We start from the raw sequence: 18,354 nt of genomic DNA, 5'->3' as shown, positions 1-18,354 counted from the left end.
GTACCCCCCAAGAACATCCCAACTTAAGATGGCTTTCAGCTGGTCTACATTACCCAAGTACTTATTTTCAAAATAATAAGTCATGCTTATCCCAAGTGACAGCGTCTTGAAGGCAAACCGGATTTTCCACAGCATGTCTCCCATATTAGCATTTACTAAGCAGGGATGTCAGAAGCAGTGATTTCTTTACTACAGTCCTTTTCAACTATCAGCTTTCTGGCTTAAGATACTGCCTCCAATATTACCTTCACTCAAACTGTGATCATACTCATCACAGCAGCAGTAGTGGCAAAGTAGAAATCAGAGCAATTAAAGTATGCTGTTTCCTTTTCTTTACGGCTTTCCCATTTCTTTCCCCATGCTACTACAAATGTCAAGACTCCATGAATTTCTCAGAAGGGAAGTGTGTGTATAGGATCATGTAACTCTTAACACAGTCTCCGCCTAATACCCATTTCCAGTCCCTACTGCTTCTTTCAAGAAGAAAATTGAAATTACCATTTACAATCAGATGAGGGGAAAAAAAATCAGGGAGAGTGGAGTGGACAAATGAAGAACTGTATGCAAAAAGATTTTGATCTGAGAAAAAACAGGTGGAAACTGTACTAAGGCAAAGAGGCAAACATCAGGGCCGGTGCAACCTATTAGGTGACCTAGGCGGTCACCTAGGGTGCCAGGATTTGGCGGGTGGCATTTTCTTCGGCGGCAGCGACCACAGCAGCTGGATCTTCGGCCGCCTCGGTTGCCACCAGCATTTAGGCGGAGGGAGCTGGGGCAGGAGGGCGCGGGGAGGGCCGCCTGCAGCAAGTAAGGGGGGTGCAGCACGCAGGGGAACTCCCCGCCCCAGCTCACTTCTGCTCCGCCTCCTCCCCTGAGTTTGCCACCCTGCTCTGCTGCTCCGCTCCCAGGCTTGCGGTGCCAAACAGCTGATTGGTGCTGCAAGTCTGGGAGGCGGGAGAAGTGGAGCAGCGACAGAATGCTCGAATGCTCGGAGAGGAGGCGGAGCAGAGGCGAGCTAGAGCGGGGTGCTGCCGCACAGCTCCCCAGGCTGGAGGGAGGAAAGCTACCATGGGGGGGTGTGCCTCAGGGCAGGGTGGGGAGCTGCCACTGGGGGTGGGTGCCTCAGGGCGGGGGGGGAAGCTGCTGCAGGGCTCAGGGAGGGGGCAGAGCAGAGGTGAGCTGGGGTGGGGAGCTGCTGCACAGCTCCCTGGGCCGGGGGACAGGGGAAGGAGCTGCTGCAGGAGGGGGCGCCTCAGGGCGGAGGGGGGGGGATGGGGAGCGGCCACAAAGGGGGCGCCGCCACAGGGCTCGGGGACAGGGAAGGGCACAAGGTGGAAGTTTTGCCTAGGGCGTGAAACATCCTTGCACCGGCCCTGGCAAACACACAATCTCTGACAATGAATGATATTTTCCAAGTATTTGTGACCAATTTTAATGATACATCTTTGTTCTCTGAAACAGGTTTAACCATCAATAACATTTCATGGGTTATGTTGCCCAGAACGTTATTTCATTGGTACATTATATGAATATTTACAAAGACTTTCAAATTCAGTAGCTCTAAACGAACAAAAAGAACTTAAAACTTTTTTAAACTACAATGCTTAAAAAAAATATGTAAACAGTTTATTTTACATTGTTGTAAAATATAAGAATTGTTTCTAATGCAGCTTAAATTTTTTAAGTGAGCATAGCATGGTGCTCGTGAATAAGGAATGAGAGAATTCTTTACATAGAAATATTGTGCTCCGGTGTGCAAAATATATATATATACACATATATAAAGGAATCTAATCCACAATTAAAAGACAACAAAAATTTTCACCTGTCCTGAAAGTTGACAAAATTTATAAAAACATTTAACACATGGTTGCTGACCCATCAGAAACTTGCATAACTTAGATATTCTGAACCATAACTACCACAAATTCAAAATCGATCACCTTTCTTCAAAATGGAACTTTGTGCAAAGAGATTGCATTTTCTTTTCAAGCTAGACCATTTAGCATTTTCTAAAGTTTATTTTCCCCTCCCCCATCAAGTGGCCATAAGCACCACTAAATAAATTAACTCTTGATATATGTTCAATTTAGTGCATGTAACCAAAAAGGCACACACATGTGTGAATATATTAACATTTTCATGCAGAAATCTGTGCATGTTCACAATTATGTAGCAAAACAATGGTATTTAGAAAACGTAGAGCCTATTTGTTTGGCAAGGTTATTATTACACATTCCCTTCTATTCTACAAGCCCAGGTGTTAATAGGTTGAGACTGTTTCTCAACAGGTCTGATAACTGAGTAGCTTTAAAATAATGATTTAAAACTAAATCAGCCCATGATGCTATTACATTAGGTACTTTGCTTCTGTTCATGTCATCTGTGGAGTTTTACTTCCAGGGTACCACATTTTAATGCTATCAGCTCCAAATAATTAAGATACATTTTTCTTTTTATTAATGAAGACTTTGATAGCTCCAGTAAAGTCAGCCGATAAAAGCACTTCTGTGTGATCTGTCTTCAGAGCACCTTAAGCGAAAAGAAAGTATTGAGTTGATTTTAAAAGAGAACGGCTTATTAAAACAAAACTACCAATTGCAATGAAAGATGCAGTTTTCAGTTGAAGACCAGATACAACATAACTTGTCCTCTCCATATTTCCCATTTGTTATAGTCATCAGTTGCCTCTTGTTATCTGCCAAGATCATAAGCTATCTTTGGGTGAGGGACAGTCTTTTTATTATGGGTTTGTATAACCACCTACTACAGTGAGGCCCCATTGTCCTCAGTCTGAATGGAAAAAAATGCATCTTCCTAATGGGGACTGGATGTTAGTGATATGTTCCATTTGCACATTTCTAAACAATTTCTACAGAGTAACAGTTGGGTATTCTTACATCCATTAAAGCACCTCATTAAAAAAATGCCCATACCAATGGATGAACTACCATTTTCCTCAAGAACATTCTGACAAGTAATTTATACACTATGGGTCAAATCTTGCCTCTGATCTTTTCGGCTGGTACCAAATACAGGTGGACATCAGCAACCTACCAGAAGGTATAGTGTCTGATGCTTCAGAATCATCTCCCTTGCTTTCAGCTTCCTGTTTTTCAGAGGTTTCCAATGATACCATCAAACTGGGATTTGGGGCAAAAATTGCTGATGTGACAACGGCATTGTGTGCTAAAGAAAGAGGGAAAAACACATTTTAAGATAAATTCATTTCAAGAAACATCAATTTTTCTAAAATTCAGGATGTGTAAATACAGTAAAAAATGCCAAGAATTTGAGTCCCAAAGTAGCTTAATGTAAGCTGAACTAAGGCATCCCCTGCATTTTCCAGGAATTCTGGAGCTAGGCAGGGAGTATTGTTGCCATCTTAAAAATCTGAGGAAATAAAATGTCTCTGTAGGCACCCATCCCATTAATTAAGATGCACAATATGAACGACTGCCCAGACAGAATAAAATATATACAAGAAACTCCTCTTACTTTAACTCCTCTCCCAACCTAGGTGTCGGGGTGGGAGTGGGGGGAGAGAGCAGATGGGCGTTTTGCTGCTCTCTCTCTTTCTATTGATGCCATGTTTTCTTATTTTAAGGAGTGGCAAGTTACAAAGCTTAAAGTTTAAGCAATTCATTTTGTTTTCAGAGTCAACTTGCTATTTTCCATACAACAAAACCCCCTGGGATTTTAAATTAGACACCAAGCAACACATTCCTCAATGTTGATGACCCTACCGTTCTACAACTGAGCGAATAGCTCTGCTGACCAGCATGAATTATTATAGTGCATCTAGAAACCTAAGTCCAGACCCTGACTGAAGTTGGATTGACACTTATGGATTATTTGAAAAATTTAAATCCATCTCTTATCATGCCACTTATTCAGTTATACTTAGTCAAATATTCTTCAGCTCTTCAAGTGAAAAGTTTCATTATGAGTAAAGCTAAAAAGTTATGTATTACACTTTGCTTCTATAAACTTAATGCTTGTTATATTAGGTTAATGAATCTGTGTGACTTTCCTTACAGTTTTTAATTGTTGCTGGCAAAAGTAAAAGCCAAAAGGCATTAAAAACATTCAATCCCTAAAACTGTACAAGCTTAGATAAAAACAAAATATATATATTATATATATATATATCAAGTAACTTACCTTTAATGCCTTCCCAGAAGTCATTACGATCTCTCCTTACTGAAGTAAACTTGCTCAAGTCATGGTAGGTGCTCCAGATATAAACATATTTATCTTCTGAGCCACTTACAATGTAAGTAAAATCATGGCTGAAGATACAAAAGAGAAAGACTTATTACCTTCATCTTTGGCTCTTCCACTCAGCACACTGCATTGCTTTCCTTAAAAGGACATGAAATCACAGAAAAGCATACACCTATTGTTTAAAACTTACAGAACAGAAATCAGAAATTATTCCAATACCATATATAAAGCTAGTTAGCAGTCAAATCATAAGAAATACATCATATCAGCAGCTGAATTGTAACAAGTGATTAGGTTTGGACACTAGAACAGTAAGGAACTAATGTAAGGAACTGTGGAAAAACAAGTTACAATCAAGGTAGCTCCTTTGCTTCAGTGGCAGCACCACGGCCACTTAAAACAAGAAACCCAGAGTCTAAGGCCAGGTCTACCCTACAAACTTAAACTGATAGAACTACATCGCTTAAGAGTGTGAAAAATCCACACCCTGAGCAACATGGTTATACCCCCTAACCCTGGTGTAGACAGCGCTATGTTGATGGGAGAGCTTCTCCTCTTGATGCAACTACTGCCCCTTGGGGAGGTGGATTAAGCACAGCAATGGGAGAAGCTCTCATGCACAAAACGCTCCCCAACAGCTGACAATGGCAGCTGCAAAGAAATTACTCTTCTGCTGCTACTGCTGCTGGAGGGGATTACATTATCCTAGTTTACGACATTCAGTGGGAGAAAAATCACTCATACAAAAGCACAGTCCTGTTTTTCTTCTTCTGGCTCCAACCTGAAATAAGCACCTTGCAAGATATACAGTGACAGTGCAGCCTATCATACAATATAGATATTCATGGTCAAACAGAGCAGTATCTAGAGGCACAATTTTTTGTGTATGAAAGGTTGCAAAAATTACAGACATTTGAGAAATAGTATGTGCTCATACGATAACAGACTCTCACAACACAGTCTTTTTTAAAGCCTAGCTTGACAAAGCCCTGGCTGGGATGACTTAGTTGGGGATTGGTCCTGCTTTGAGCAGGGGATTGGACTAGATACCTCCTGAGGTCTCTTCCAACCCTAATCTGCTATGATTCTATGACATACAAAACGGGCTCAGTCAAGGTAGTACATACAATTCCTAACCTGAGTACTTAACTGTGCTATCCCCTAATCTTGTAGTACAATTTTGGTTTTTAAACACAAGCGTATTTAAACATCACACAACGTACGGCCTTGTTAGCATGAACATCTCAACTTTGGGGACTTCATTCCTCCCCCTGCTGCCACTACCACAAGACGATACCTATTATTTTTGTATACATTTGCACCTTTGACATAAGAACCCCAGCACAGATTTTGGGTTAAGCAGCTATTCAAGCCAACCCCCTTCTCAGGGATAAGAACATAAGAAAAGCCAGACTGACTCAGACCAATGGTCCATCTAGCCCAGTATCCTGTCTTCCAACAGTGGCTGGTGCCAGATGCTTTAAGGGGAAAGAACAGACCAGGTCACCCCATCAAGTGATCCATCCCTTGTAGTCTAGTCCCAGCATCTGGCAGTCAGAGGCTTGGGCTGGGATGGGCTCTGCAACTTTCCTGGCCTGACTACCGTGTATGGTGCGTGTAAAGAAGGCCCCCTTTCGTCTTCCTTCGAGCTCCCCGGGTTTTTTAGCAGGAAACTGACTCCTGCATGCCTGAGCGGAGTCAGAAGCTCAAAGGAGCTTAATCAGGGACAGAATATTATGCTTGTTGGGCCAAATACCCCTCCCCTAGCCAATGCAGTGTGAGGTGGGGACAAAGGAGAATTTCCCCCCCCTGAGAAATGCAGGCACCTTGCTGATGGGGTCACCAATAAAGGTGATCAAGAGCCTTTTGCTTCCCTACGACAGATGGGGAAGGAAGAACCAAGACATCAACAGCCACCAAGAGATTTTCTTCACCTCAGAGAGCCTCTCTTTCTCCTCACCACTGCAATGAACTACGGTACTTTTTCCAGCCCTAGAGTTTTCCTAGCTTCTGTGAGAGGCTTCTGGAGCCTGTGGTTTGCCAGCTGTGGAAGCAATTACGGGACATGACTCAAGAATTGGGAGTAATGGTGCAGATAAGGGAAGGAGATTAGCTTATTTACATGAGTTCTCTATCCCTAAGCACCTCTGACACTCCTGCCTGCAGAGAGGATTTGGGTTCTCCCCTCCCCTACAACTCACTTGGGATTTCTAGCAAACCAGCATTCAAGCTGCTCCGTTTCATATTAGGTTACATACAGATATCCTCCAACAAGACGATTTTGTACATTACCCTGAACAGATTTCTAGGAGATTTACAAAGTGTATTGCTATAACACAGTCTACATATTTCCACTTCTTACCTGAAGCTGGCTTTAATTTGGCTGCTGCTGTTGACATAACCTTTGTATTTCATGGACAAGGACAAATCTCTTAGGTCATACAGTCTGATTCTGGAGTCATTGGATGTCACTAATATCTAGAAGTGAAACAAAAATGTTGCAAAGATTTAGAAACCGCTTTCCAATTTAAAATTAATGGAAAAAGGTAAATTATACGAAGCACAAACCTTTAATACAAGCAATACAGCATACACAAAAGATCATCACAGCTGATTCAAACCACAGCAGCAGAATTTCCAGGTACTTAAACTGACACTTTCCTTCTCATCACCTACATTCATCCCAGAAGAACTGGTACAATGACATTTCCATATTTTTGGTCTTGTGTCAAACGGCACGTGCAGGACATCCCCACCCATGTTGGTTATGGACTGAATCAAATACATCACCTAGGAGTCCCAGTCATGGACCCCACTGCGCTAGGTGATGTACGAACACAGAACAGAAAGACAATCCCTGTATCAAGGAGCTTACAATTGTAGTATAAAACAAGAGAACAGGTGAACAGAGACACAGATCTGGGAATACAAGGAAACAATGAGACAATATTGGTCAGCATGATAGGCAGCCGTCTCAGCATACCAGTGGCATAATTATTGTCAATTTTTTGTTGGATCACGTCAAAGGAGAGTTTTAAGGAGGGATTTGTAGGTGGTTAATGAGGTAGCTCGGGTGACGTTTACAGGAAGAAGAATATTTACAGGAATGGCTCTTCCCAGTGTGATGGCCAACATGGGAGAAAGCACAAAGGTGCTTGATTGACCATTTGAACAAGTGGGAGATGGAGGCTGGCATCCTGGGCTGACTGGAGATGGGAGTCGACAGATCCGTAGTGAATGAGAGATAAGAAGGGTGAGGACTGACCATGAAGAGCCTTGAAAGTGAAGACAAGTCACTTATGTTTCATCAGCGAGGGAAAGGGGAGCCAGGGAAGCTATTTAAAGATAGACGTGATATGGCCAAAGCAACGGGCTAGGAAAATGGTCTTTAAACAGCATTCTGAATGGATATGAACAGAGGGCAAGATGGCATGTGTCAAGGCCAGAGAGAAGGATGCTGCGGTTATTGAGATGAGAGGCTGAGCAAGTGCTTTAGCTCCATAGAGGGACAGGAAAGGCTGTATCTTAGAGATGTTATGCAAGAATATCTGCAAGATTTAGACAGCCTTGATGTGAGGACCCAGAGAGAACTGAGTCAAAGAGGGCAGCCAGGTTACGGGTCTGAGAGACAGGCAGAATGGTGCCACTGTCCATAGTGACTAAGAAAGGAGGCAGTGGGAGAGCCTAGAGGGGGAGGCGATTCAGCGCTCTGTACTAACCACTGCATTAGCAACTTAGCAGGTGTGTCTAGGCTGAGTTTCCTCTCACTGTGCTACATGGCAGTTAGAAATGACATGAGCTCTCACAACAAGCCACGTGTACTTCAGGTGGAGACTGGGTGCTCATCTAGTCCCTGTCTCTCAAGCTTATAAAGCATCCAAGTAATATGCCCAGATCTGGGAGCCTTCAGGAGATAGCGCAAGATGTATCTTTAAACCGGTTGCTTGCGGACTGGCATCAATAGGTAACTCAGTAGAATATTCTACTCCCTACCCTTTGATATCTGAGGTATGCTGTTCACTCAAGTCACATGGTATTGTTTCTGCTACCTGATTGGAAAACCCAACTTCTATCAACAAGAGTTCTTGAACAAATCATTCAGGCTTTGACTGTCTCAAGAAAGTGTGGGAGAGAATGACACCAAATTATTGATAAATAGGGCTAGAGAGTTTAAGGAAAATTTTTTAAAAAACCTTTTCTTTTATTATTTTGCACAAGAGCAGTATATTGAGCTATTTGCATTGACTCCTGATTTCAGAAAACCGGGCTCCCACCTTACTGAGGGAGATATTAAGTCAGATTTATTGGCTGTTTAGTAGTATTCATATTTTTTCTCATCCCTTTCATGCGAAGTACAGATAAAAACCCGGATTTGGTTAATTGGAGTTTAAATTCAGATATGTCCTTCACATCAAATCTTAATGTAGAAACACTTTTTTTTATATTCAGATTATTCAAAAGGTTAATTCTGGAATATCTGAATAACTGGGACTAACCTGTAAATAAATGAATGTGCATGTAGATATGCTCTCATTATTTTACAGGACATTAAAGTTGGCAAGTACACCTGCACACAGCTTTAACATGCACTGAGGCTCAAAGGACATTGCATCACTTGGTAAGGGAGATTTTGGAAATGTGTTAGTTATTCTACAATGATAAGGACAAAGGGAGAGCTGTTTAGTAATCGCGGTCTCGCAGAAGAGCACAGGTATATCATTCACGCCACACAGCTGGAAGAACAGCCGTAACCCCAAATAAGACTGGCCCATTATTGACAACATAATTTAATGTTTTGGTTTTTTTGCTCAGAGGTTTTTTTTGCACCTCCATTGTCACACTTCTTAAGATCAGGGATTTAAGTGCACATTTAAACAGGGAACATTAGAAAAGGTACATGGGAAAGCAACTACGCAAGAGGTCAGAAGAAATTTCCACTCACTAGCACCTTCATATCATGATGGAAATAGAATAGTATCTGCTGTGTAGCAATAAGCCCAATGGGATGTTGCAAAAGTAGGTACCACTGGACTCCTTGGGTGCATTGTGAAGCAGAAGTGGTCAACTATTCAAGCAGTGCACAAAAATTGAGACAGTCCTTGGCATGATTTCTTGCTATATCATATGCTTATCAGGTTCCCTCATTTTGGCATTCATTTAATTGTATAAAGTTCAATTGAAGTAGGTGTTACACACAGTATCCTTCAAACTACAGGGGGAAGATATTTCCCAGTTGAAGGAGAAAAGAAAATAAAGGTTAGAAACACCTCCCATGAGCAGGTCACTTTTAACATAATGGGCAGAGGGATTTCACCTATTTCCTCTAGGTGATAAGGTCCCATCCCCTGCTCTTTTGGAAGCTCATGCACAGCTCACCACCAACCCCAGTTGATTAACAAGAGCATAACATTGCCCAGTCCAGATCCAAAGACTTCTGAGGTTTCTGCACTCCCTTAAGATGGGCCAGTGCTGCTTACTGCATTGGTATACATCTAGAGTACAATCGTGGAAGCAACAGAGCAGCAGGTGATAAATAGTTACGCCAGAGCCAGGAGTTCACATAGCAGAACATCAGAGCCTTGACAGAGCAGATGTTAGTGGCAGCTGAGAATTCTCTCACTTTAAGTTGAGTATGCTGTAGTGTAGTTCTTTGATTCATGATAATTTGTCCTTTATGATGATCAAGGGGACCCACTATGGAAACACCAAAGGTAACTTATTCCCTAAAATAGCAGCTTCTGAGTTGTGTTTAACAACTTTTCTAGGTAAATCGTATGAAATCACATGTAAATTCAGCAAAATTTCCAAAAATAAACCCAATAGGAAACAAGTGAGACATACTAAAGGTAAGATGTAAGCACTTCCTGGGGTAACCATCAGCAATCAATTGCAGTATTTTAGATTGCTACAATATTCCCAATATTAATATTAAATTTGGCGTTTGTGGTACCATATCAACTGAACTACATCTTGGCAAATGTTTATATCGCAGTAGTGCCCAGAAACTATTATTCAAAAGTCAGTGGGGGCAGTGTGTGTGTTCAGGACCTCTTAAATAACTATTAGCACAGGCCCTCGGAAGAATACTGAGTATCTGAGACCAACACCTTGCTGAACAAGCATGTGAAAGATTGCTTGGACTATATTACAGTACCTTATTTTCTCCAGGCAAAGGCTCAATGCCAGTAATTTTTCTTCCAACTCTGTTCCGTCCTCTGGTAGAACGCACATGTATCTGTGTATGGTACTTCAAGTGCTAGAGAGAAATTACACTGATTCTTAATTATTGGAAAGTATTAGATAAAACTGCAGGCAGCATAAATAAGTCTGCTAGAACTTGAAAAATAGTAACTGTTTAGAAAGATTATATTTCTGTAAATGAATAGTAATAAAAGGTTTTAAACTAAGTTGTTTATCTAATATAATGTAAGTTAGAAATGAAACTGTCCTATCAATAAATGGATGCCGTGGCTGTAATTAACAACTCAGTATACAAAACAGAAAATTTTACCTCTGTATCATAGAAAATACATCTGCCATCATATGTGCCAATCACTGCATATTTGCCATTCTGACAGAAGTTTGCTGCTGTGATCAATTTTGTCTGCCCATCCACTTCATTCCATAATGCCACTTTTTTGTCAGGAATGTTCCAAAGTCGGAGTTTCCCATCCAGTGAGCCACTTAAAAAGTACCTGTCATCCTAAAAGGGCAGATACCATAAGCTGTGGAGTAAAAGGATGTGTATGCACTGAAACACATACTGGAAACCCCATTCCCAGCCCCACCATTTGTCCCAAACAGGAATTCACTGATAATTCTAACTGATTTAAGACCCAGACACTATTTGAAATATCATTTAATGTACAATGCACACCTCTAAGTTTTTTTGTTTTGTTTTTAAATTTAGCAAAATCATCAATGTCTTCTATCCAAAGATGGCCTAACTGTTCAAAAGTCCCTCTGAGAGGCGCAACGTGTTAGAGCAGGGGTAGGCAACCAATGGCACGTGTGCCGAAGGCGGCACGTGAGCTGATTGTCAGTGGCACTCACGCTGCCCAGGTCCTGGCCACCAGTCCGAGGGGCTCTGCATTTTAATTTAATTTTAAGTGAAGCTTCTCAACCATTTTAAAAACCTTCTTTACTTTACAGACAATAATAGTTTACTGTTGTATTATAGACTTATAGAAAGAGACCTTCTAAAAACATTAAAATGTATTACTGGGACGTGAAACCTTAAATTAGAGTGAATAAATGAAGACTCGGCACATCACTGTGGAAAGGTTGCCAACCCCTGTGTTAGAGTTCTTTACTCTCTGATATACCCTGCTAAGGACTGATGTTTTTCTGGCTGGTTGGACACAGCTCCTTCTGGAGTCCATGAAGAAGCTCATAAGCAGCTGGGTGGATTTTCAGAGATTGCTGCACTGTGTTCCTGCTCCGTTGTCAACATTGGGAAATTTTATCATTTTGAAACATGATTTATTTTACAATCAAGTTAGCTAATGCAATACTAGCCATATATTAGTGGTCAGTGCAGACAAGAACAATTCATGTTCTATATCATGTCAGCCAGTCAACTAGGACTAGGGTTGAGCAATAACTAGTATTTAGGACAGAAATTTAAGGACACAGGGAATAGTTTCAAGAGGCACAAAGAGCACTTACATGCCCAACTTTTACAGAGACTCAATTTTTAAGTTTGACAGTTAATGGGAAGTGCCTAAATCCCCTTTCAAAAATATTCCCCTCTATTCATATTAAAGAGTATACAACTACTTACTCTTGGATGGAAAGCTATCGCAGTGACAAAGTCTATATGCTGGAAACAGCAGAGACATTCTCTTCGGGATATGTGCCATAATCTGACTGTTTTATCCATTGAAGAAGAAAGCAAGAAGTAGTTCTGTGGAAGAAATTGCATGAAATAATTCAAAGGTTTATCAAATATACTGGTACACAGCACAAATGCAATTTGGTATATAATATTTCCTGCTCAGATTATAACATGGATTTCCAGGTAACAGCACTCCAGTAGAAACTAAGTATTAACGAAAAGCTTACCCACCCCCCGCCCCAAAATGCTAATGGCTCAAACACTTATTTTAATATACCACCTTGGGGGGGGGGGGGATGAGGGGGACTGGAAAGACAATAGTTGTAGCAACTAGCTTACTAAATGGGGTAATTAGCAGAGGCACCTACCAACTACAATTATTTTCTTAAGTATCTTACAACATTTCTTGAAGAATTCTGAAAAACACTTAAACATTTCTATATCATACTCTTTCCCCTTGTTTATTACTAGAAAAATTTGGATGAAAATTTTAGAATCAGAGGGGTAGCCGTGTCAGTCTGGTTCTGTAGAAGCAGCAAAGAATCCTGTGGCACCTTATAGACTAACAGACATTTTGCAGCATGAGCTTTCGTGGGTGAATACCCACTTCTTCAGATGCAAGTGGTGGAAATTTCCTGGGGCAGGTATATATAAGCAAGCAAGAAGCAAGCTAGAGATAACGAGGTTAGATCAATCAGGGTGGATGAGGCCCTGTTCTAGCAGTTGAGGTGTGAAAACCAAGGGAGGAGAAACTGGTTCTGTAATTGGCAAGCCATTCACAGTCTTTGTTTAGTCCTGAGCTGATGGTGTCAAATTTGCAGATGAACTGGAGCTCAGCAGTTTCTCTTTGAAGTCTGGTCCTGAAGTTTTTTTGCTGCAGGATGGCCACCTTAAGATCTGCTATTGTGTGGCCAGGGAGGTTGAAGTGTTCTCCTACAGGTTTTTGTATATTGCCATTCCTAATGTCTGATTTGTGTCCATTTATCCTTTTCCTTAGAGACTGTCCAGTTTGGCCGATGTACATAGCAGAGGGGCATTGCTGGCATATGATGGCATATATTACGTTGGTGGAAGTGCAGGTTACAAAAACCTGTAGGAGAACACTTCAACCTCCCTGGCCACACAATAGCAGATCTTAAGGTGGCCATCCTACAGCAAAAAAACTTTAGGACCAGACTTCAAAGAGAAACTGCTGAGCTCCAGTTCATCTGCAAATTTGACACCATCAGCTCAGGACTAAACAAAGACTGTGAATGGCTTGCCAATTACAGAACCAGTTTCTCCTCCCTTGGTTTTCACACCTCAACTGCTAGAACAGGGCCTCATCCACCCTGATTGATCTAACCTCGTTATCTCTAGCTTGCTTCTTGCTTGCTTATATATACCTGCCCCAGGAAATTTCCACCACTTGCATCTGAAGAAGTGGGTATTCACCCACGAAAGCTCATGCTGCAAAACGAAAATTTTAGAGTTCATCTATTCCTGATTATTCCCCATCTTAAAGTCAAGAACCATTCCCATTTATGACATCAAAATAACCTCCACAGAAACTAACTGCAAAGTTGCTGTTGCAGAAGAGGAATAATCAACAAGAGCAAATTAACTCTTCAGGAATAAACTTTTCCTTTTCACAAAAACGGAAGAAAAATAATATTCTCTCTTTATATTTTCAGTTCTTCAAAAGAATAATTTTCACAGCATTTGAAAGGTGCAGCCTGTAGGTTAAGATTTTTTTTTTAATAAACAAGATTACTGAGCACATGCATATAAGGTTTCATCCTTTGTAAATTTCACACTTAAAGATTAAAATGATACCAAGTGAAGTTGTTTACAAACTCCCACAGACCACTTAATCATTTCCTCCTATCATGCTTAACATTTGATCTTTTCGTAAAAACGTCATTTTCACCCAAAATACTTATTGATTGTGCACTGATTTAGGTAGAATTTATTTTTAAAAATAGGAAAAAATATCAATGAAAGTGGCAATGAAATCGTTATAACAATTAGTTCTTAAAGTAGTTAAAAAAAAGCAAGGGTACAAGAAAAACTCCAGGGTGAGGGCAGAGAGGCTACTGTCTGGTCTCCTTTGGCCAGATGTCAACATTCCTAAGAGGTTGCTCTATTATTTATTTCAGTATAGAGAACTCTAGAAAAGTTAATTTGGTTTTAAAATGTGATACAAAACTGAAGGTAGGGTAATTTTCTCATTTTAACTGCAGACATACAGCAGTGGCTTCAAGGACTCTACAATTTGCACGAGAACAGTGGAATATACTGATGACAAAAATAGCAATGCAGGAACTAGAAACCACAGAATACATCAGTGGAAATTCCCCTTCCCTCTCCTCTCCAATTCAGGTATTTCAGTACTGCGTACACGTCACTTAGTTCTATTTAGGGTCTTTTTTTCAGCTGAAAATTCTGTTTAATCTTTCAGTTCTTACTTGTGCACTCTGTGAAGGACAGACAGTAAAGGAGTATTTTTTTTATTGGACCAACTTCTGTTGGTGGGAGACAAGTTTTCAAGCTTACACAGAGTTCTTCTAGTATGGGAAATGTACAAGGTGAAACAGATTGTTTAGCATAAGTAGCTAACACACATTTCAATGGACCATTCAAGGCGAAGTGGCTAGTTATCACCTCTCCATTCATAAGGGGGGAAAAGGAAAAAAGCTGAGGTGTGGGGGGGTGTTAAGTGGGTTAGAGATTGTTGTAATAAGCCATAAATCCAGTGTCTCTATTCAGTCCATGACTTTTAGTATCTAGCAAAGTTATGGATTGAAGCTCCCAGTGTCGCCTTTAGGTGTTGAGCAAGTTACATTTGAGGATGAGGACGGAGAAGTCAGATACAGAAGGATTACTTTATGAAGAGTTCACCCGCAGATAACATGGTGTTTTTTACCTTATTTTTCAGCGTCAGCTCATTCGAGAGTGTAGCAATTTCACCCACACAGGTGTTATTGGGGCACTGGATGAAGTACATCACATGTTGTGACAGGCATGGGTAGGATCCATGGATCTTGAAAGGTGTGCTGTGAGGGGTGTTGATCATCAGAGCAGTGGAGATATGTCTACAGGTTTTGCATCTGTTGTGGCAGGGTCTGGTGCCTCTGAGTTGGTGTCCTGCTCTGTGGGGAGCCTGCTTGTAATTATGAGCTTGGAGAGGCTGGGGGGTTGTTTAAAGGCCAGAAGAGGGGGATTCAGAAAAGATTTCTTTCTGGATGGAGTACCCATCAAGTGGAGGGTGTCATTGTTTGATACCCCCTATATGGGTTCCAGCATAGGGTGGTGGGGAAAACTAGGGGTGTGTGGTTGGAGCGGGGTTTATTTCTGTACTGAAGTAGGTTCTCTTGGGGCATTTGGGTGGCCTGTTCCATGATGATCTACACTTCTCTGGTAGAGTGTCCTTGTTTGGTGAAGGCAGTTTTAAATGTGTTAAGGTGTATATTCCAGACTTTCTCCTGGAAGACTATTCTGTGGATCTGAGTGCCTGGCAGTAAGTAACAGATGTCTTAGTTTGTTTGGGGTGGTTACTGGATCTGTGAAGGTAGGTGTGGTAATCTGTGGGTTCCTTGTATATGGTTGTCTGAAGGATTTCACTGTTGAAGTGGATTGTAGCATCCAGGAAGCTGATGCTAGTGTGGGTGTGTTCTAGAAAGTTTAATGGATGGCTAGTGATGGCTGAAGTTGTGGTGGAAATTCATGAGGGAGCTCAAGTCGTCTGTCCAGAGGATGCAAACGTCTTTGATGTATCTCACGTATATTACTGGTTTCATGGTGCATTTGTCTAGAAATTCTTCAAGGTGGGCCACGAAGAGGTTGATGTACTGGGAAGTCATCCTAGTAACCATGACTCTTCACATGGTTTGAATAAAGTTTGTTGTTAAATATGAAATTGTTATGGGTGAAGATGAATGGATGAATTTGGCGATGTGTTTTGGGTGGATATCTGAGAGTTGTCCATTATCTTGTAAATATATTCTGAGGGAGATTGTTAATTTGCAGAGTTTTTGGAGGAAGTCAAGTTTTGTCCTGGAGGAAGCTGGCCCTTTGGGTGGTGAGTGGTTTGAGGATAGTTTCTATGAGTCTTGATATTCCTTCAGTAAGAGTGCTGTGGCCAGACATGGTGGGTCTGCCTGGGTTCCCTTGTTTGCGTATCTTGGGAAGATCCCTGAGGTGTGTTCTGTATCAGGTACTGAATGTATACTACTTTGATTTTAATACAGACCCTTAACTGAGTAGGAAATGTAATGGCCTCCAGAAATTAAGGTGTTTGATTTGATAATGGTAAAGTTAAAATCTTGATTTCTGAACCTTTATAATCTAAGTAGCTTCCAGACAATCCAATAAAAAGTTTTCCCTGTTTCCATATTTATTAACAACTGTATTGGAACACCATTACTTATGCTGGTGAGCCCTTACACACATGAGTAGCCTCATGGTGAGTAAGATCTCATCAACACAAGTCAGTAGGGTTGCACAATTAGCTGCAAGAATTTAAAACTTTTTTTTTTAAATTAGCTGTTATTCAACCACACACTCATTCAACCAGTGCCAATCAACCTCTGAAACAAAGTAACAATCATTCCTGCCTCCTCTCTGTGTAGCTTAAGGTCTTCAGTGAATGGGCAAAAAGGTGTGAAATAACCAGTGTTGTTGTTCTTTTAAAAATAGGGGAGACGGAAGAAGAGCAACATTTTCAGATAATCAAACTGCCGCCAGTAGTGGCAGAACATTATGTAATCATATGAAAGATGGAAAGCCACAAATGGACTCTGCTTCCTGCCAATACAGACTGAGCCATAACAGAATAGTTAAAAGGGTGCAATAAAATAAGCTCTTCACAGAACAGCAGCCAAGATCACATTTTAGATATAACACAGACAGCACGGCTTGAACTCAGATGGCCAATCTGAAGGTACTGAGTATTCTGCGATCAGATCCTCATCTAGAGTAAACCAGCACAGCTTCACTGAATCCAATGACACTATGCCATTTACACCAGCTCAGAATCTGGCCCCCTAAAAACTGCAGCGGAGCTAGAATGAGAGATAATGTTCTTATGCTGGATACTCTACGAGAGACAAGAGGAAACCAGCTACAAAGTGTTTTAGACATTTATCAGCCAATTCACGGATGGGCTGTGCCTCTATCCACAGACTAATAATCAGTCGTTTCACTGGTTAGATATGAAGTGCCAATGGCAAGTGCAAGAAAAGGAACACAGCAAAACATGGGGGGAAATGGGAAAGTTCTGTATAGTCTGCACAAAAGCTGTCTTACTTTAGACCATGAGAGATCAAGGAGATCTGCGGTATGACCTTTGTATTTGCAAAATGGCCGCTGCCGAAATGGTGCATTTTTATCATCAGGGTCTTCATCAGCTCCACTGCAAACCTATCAATATATCAAAATCAATGCAACAGAAAAAAAAACCCATGGTAACAGAATACATTGTTACTGCTTTCTGATATGCAGATGTGCCACAGATATCTGAGCACAGATATAAAACCTAAGTACCAAGTATTAGAGAAATAAGTGATTCATGTCAGTTACTTGAACATTCAAAATAAATTACATGGTGCTGAAAGCAATGTACTGAGTTTACAACTACACTGTTCTAAAAGCACTAAGTCCTGCCATACATCTCGAATGTTTAATGCTTATTATTGTACTTAACTGATTTGAACAGATTAAAATAACATTGTCTAAATACATACTGCATGTTTAAGACAGGTCAATTCTCTGATTTATTGGCTAAGTACTCAGTTTATGTAACTGTATAAATAAATGAAACAGAATATGTATACATACATACCTATTATAAACATACACCACTCTTAAAACTTCCCTTGTGTTTTTTGTTCCTTTCTCTCACTCACACACACACACACCCACCCCAAACCCCGACACCAATCCGTGAGAATGAAGGGTGCAAGTTGGTCACAGATTCCGTGACTCTCTGGTACCTCCATGACTTCTGCAGCGGACGGTGCAGCTGACCCCAGGGCCACCCGAGGAGCTGGGGCGGCCCCCGGAGCCAGCCGCACTGGAGTGGGCCCGGGGTCAGCTGCTCAGGCCGCCCACCCGCAGAGCAGAAGCGGGGCCCTGGGATCCTCCCCAAAGCACCTAAGATTTAGTCATGGGTATTTATAGTACAAATCATGGACAGGTCACGGGCCATGAGTTTTTGTGTATTGCCTATGACCTGTCCATGACTATTACTAAAAATGCCCATGACTAAATCTTAGCGGGAATTAACGATACAGTGTCAGACTCATTTTTAA

At 41.2% G+C, this 18,354-nt stretch overlaps 1 protein-coding gene across 2 annotated transcripts in view; it reads right to left on the bottom strand.

The window, feature by feature from the left end:
* Positions 1-1,402: 1,402 nt before the first annotated feature.
* WDR44 (WD repeat domain 44) overlaps positions 1,403-18,354 on the bottom strand; it is a 58,364-nt gene continuing 41,412 nt past the window's right edge. For both annotated transcript variants that reach the window (XM_045030572.1, XM_045030573.1), the window contains exons 13-20: positions 17,351-17,464; positions 12,011-12,133; positions 10,739-10,930; positions 10,382-10,483; positions 6,590-6,705; positions 4,165-4,292; positions 3,058-3,189; positions 1,403-2,532 (exon numbers count right to left, since the gene is read on the bottom strand). In XM_045030572.1, coding sequence (XP_044886507.1) covers positions 2,438-2,532; positions 3,058-3,189; positions 4,165-4,292; positions 6,590-6,705; positions 10,382-10,483; positions 10,739-10,930; positions 12,011-12,133; positions 17,351-17,464 — 1,002 coding nt within the window. In that variant the 3' untranslated portion in view covers positions 1,403-2,437. The remainder of the gene's footprint in view (positions 2,533-3,057; positions 3,190-4,164; positions 4,293-6,589; positions 6,706-10,381; positions 10,484-10,738; positions 10,931-12,010; positions 12,134-17,350; positions 17,465-18,354) is intronic.

This window comes from Mauremys mutica, chromosome 9 (assembly GCF_020497125.1).
Source record: "Mauremys mutica isolate MM-2020 ecotype Southern chromosome 9, ASM2049712v1, whole genome shotgun sequence".
Lineage (NCBI taxonomy): Eukaryota > Metazoa > Chordata > Testudines > Geoemydidae > Mauremys > Mauremys mutica.
Note: the sequence above shows the minus strand (reverse complement) of the source record. Positions and strands in the feature narration are given on the sequence as shown.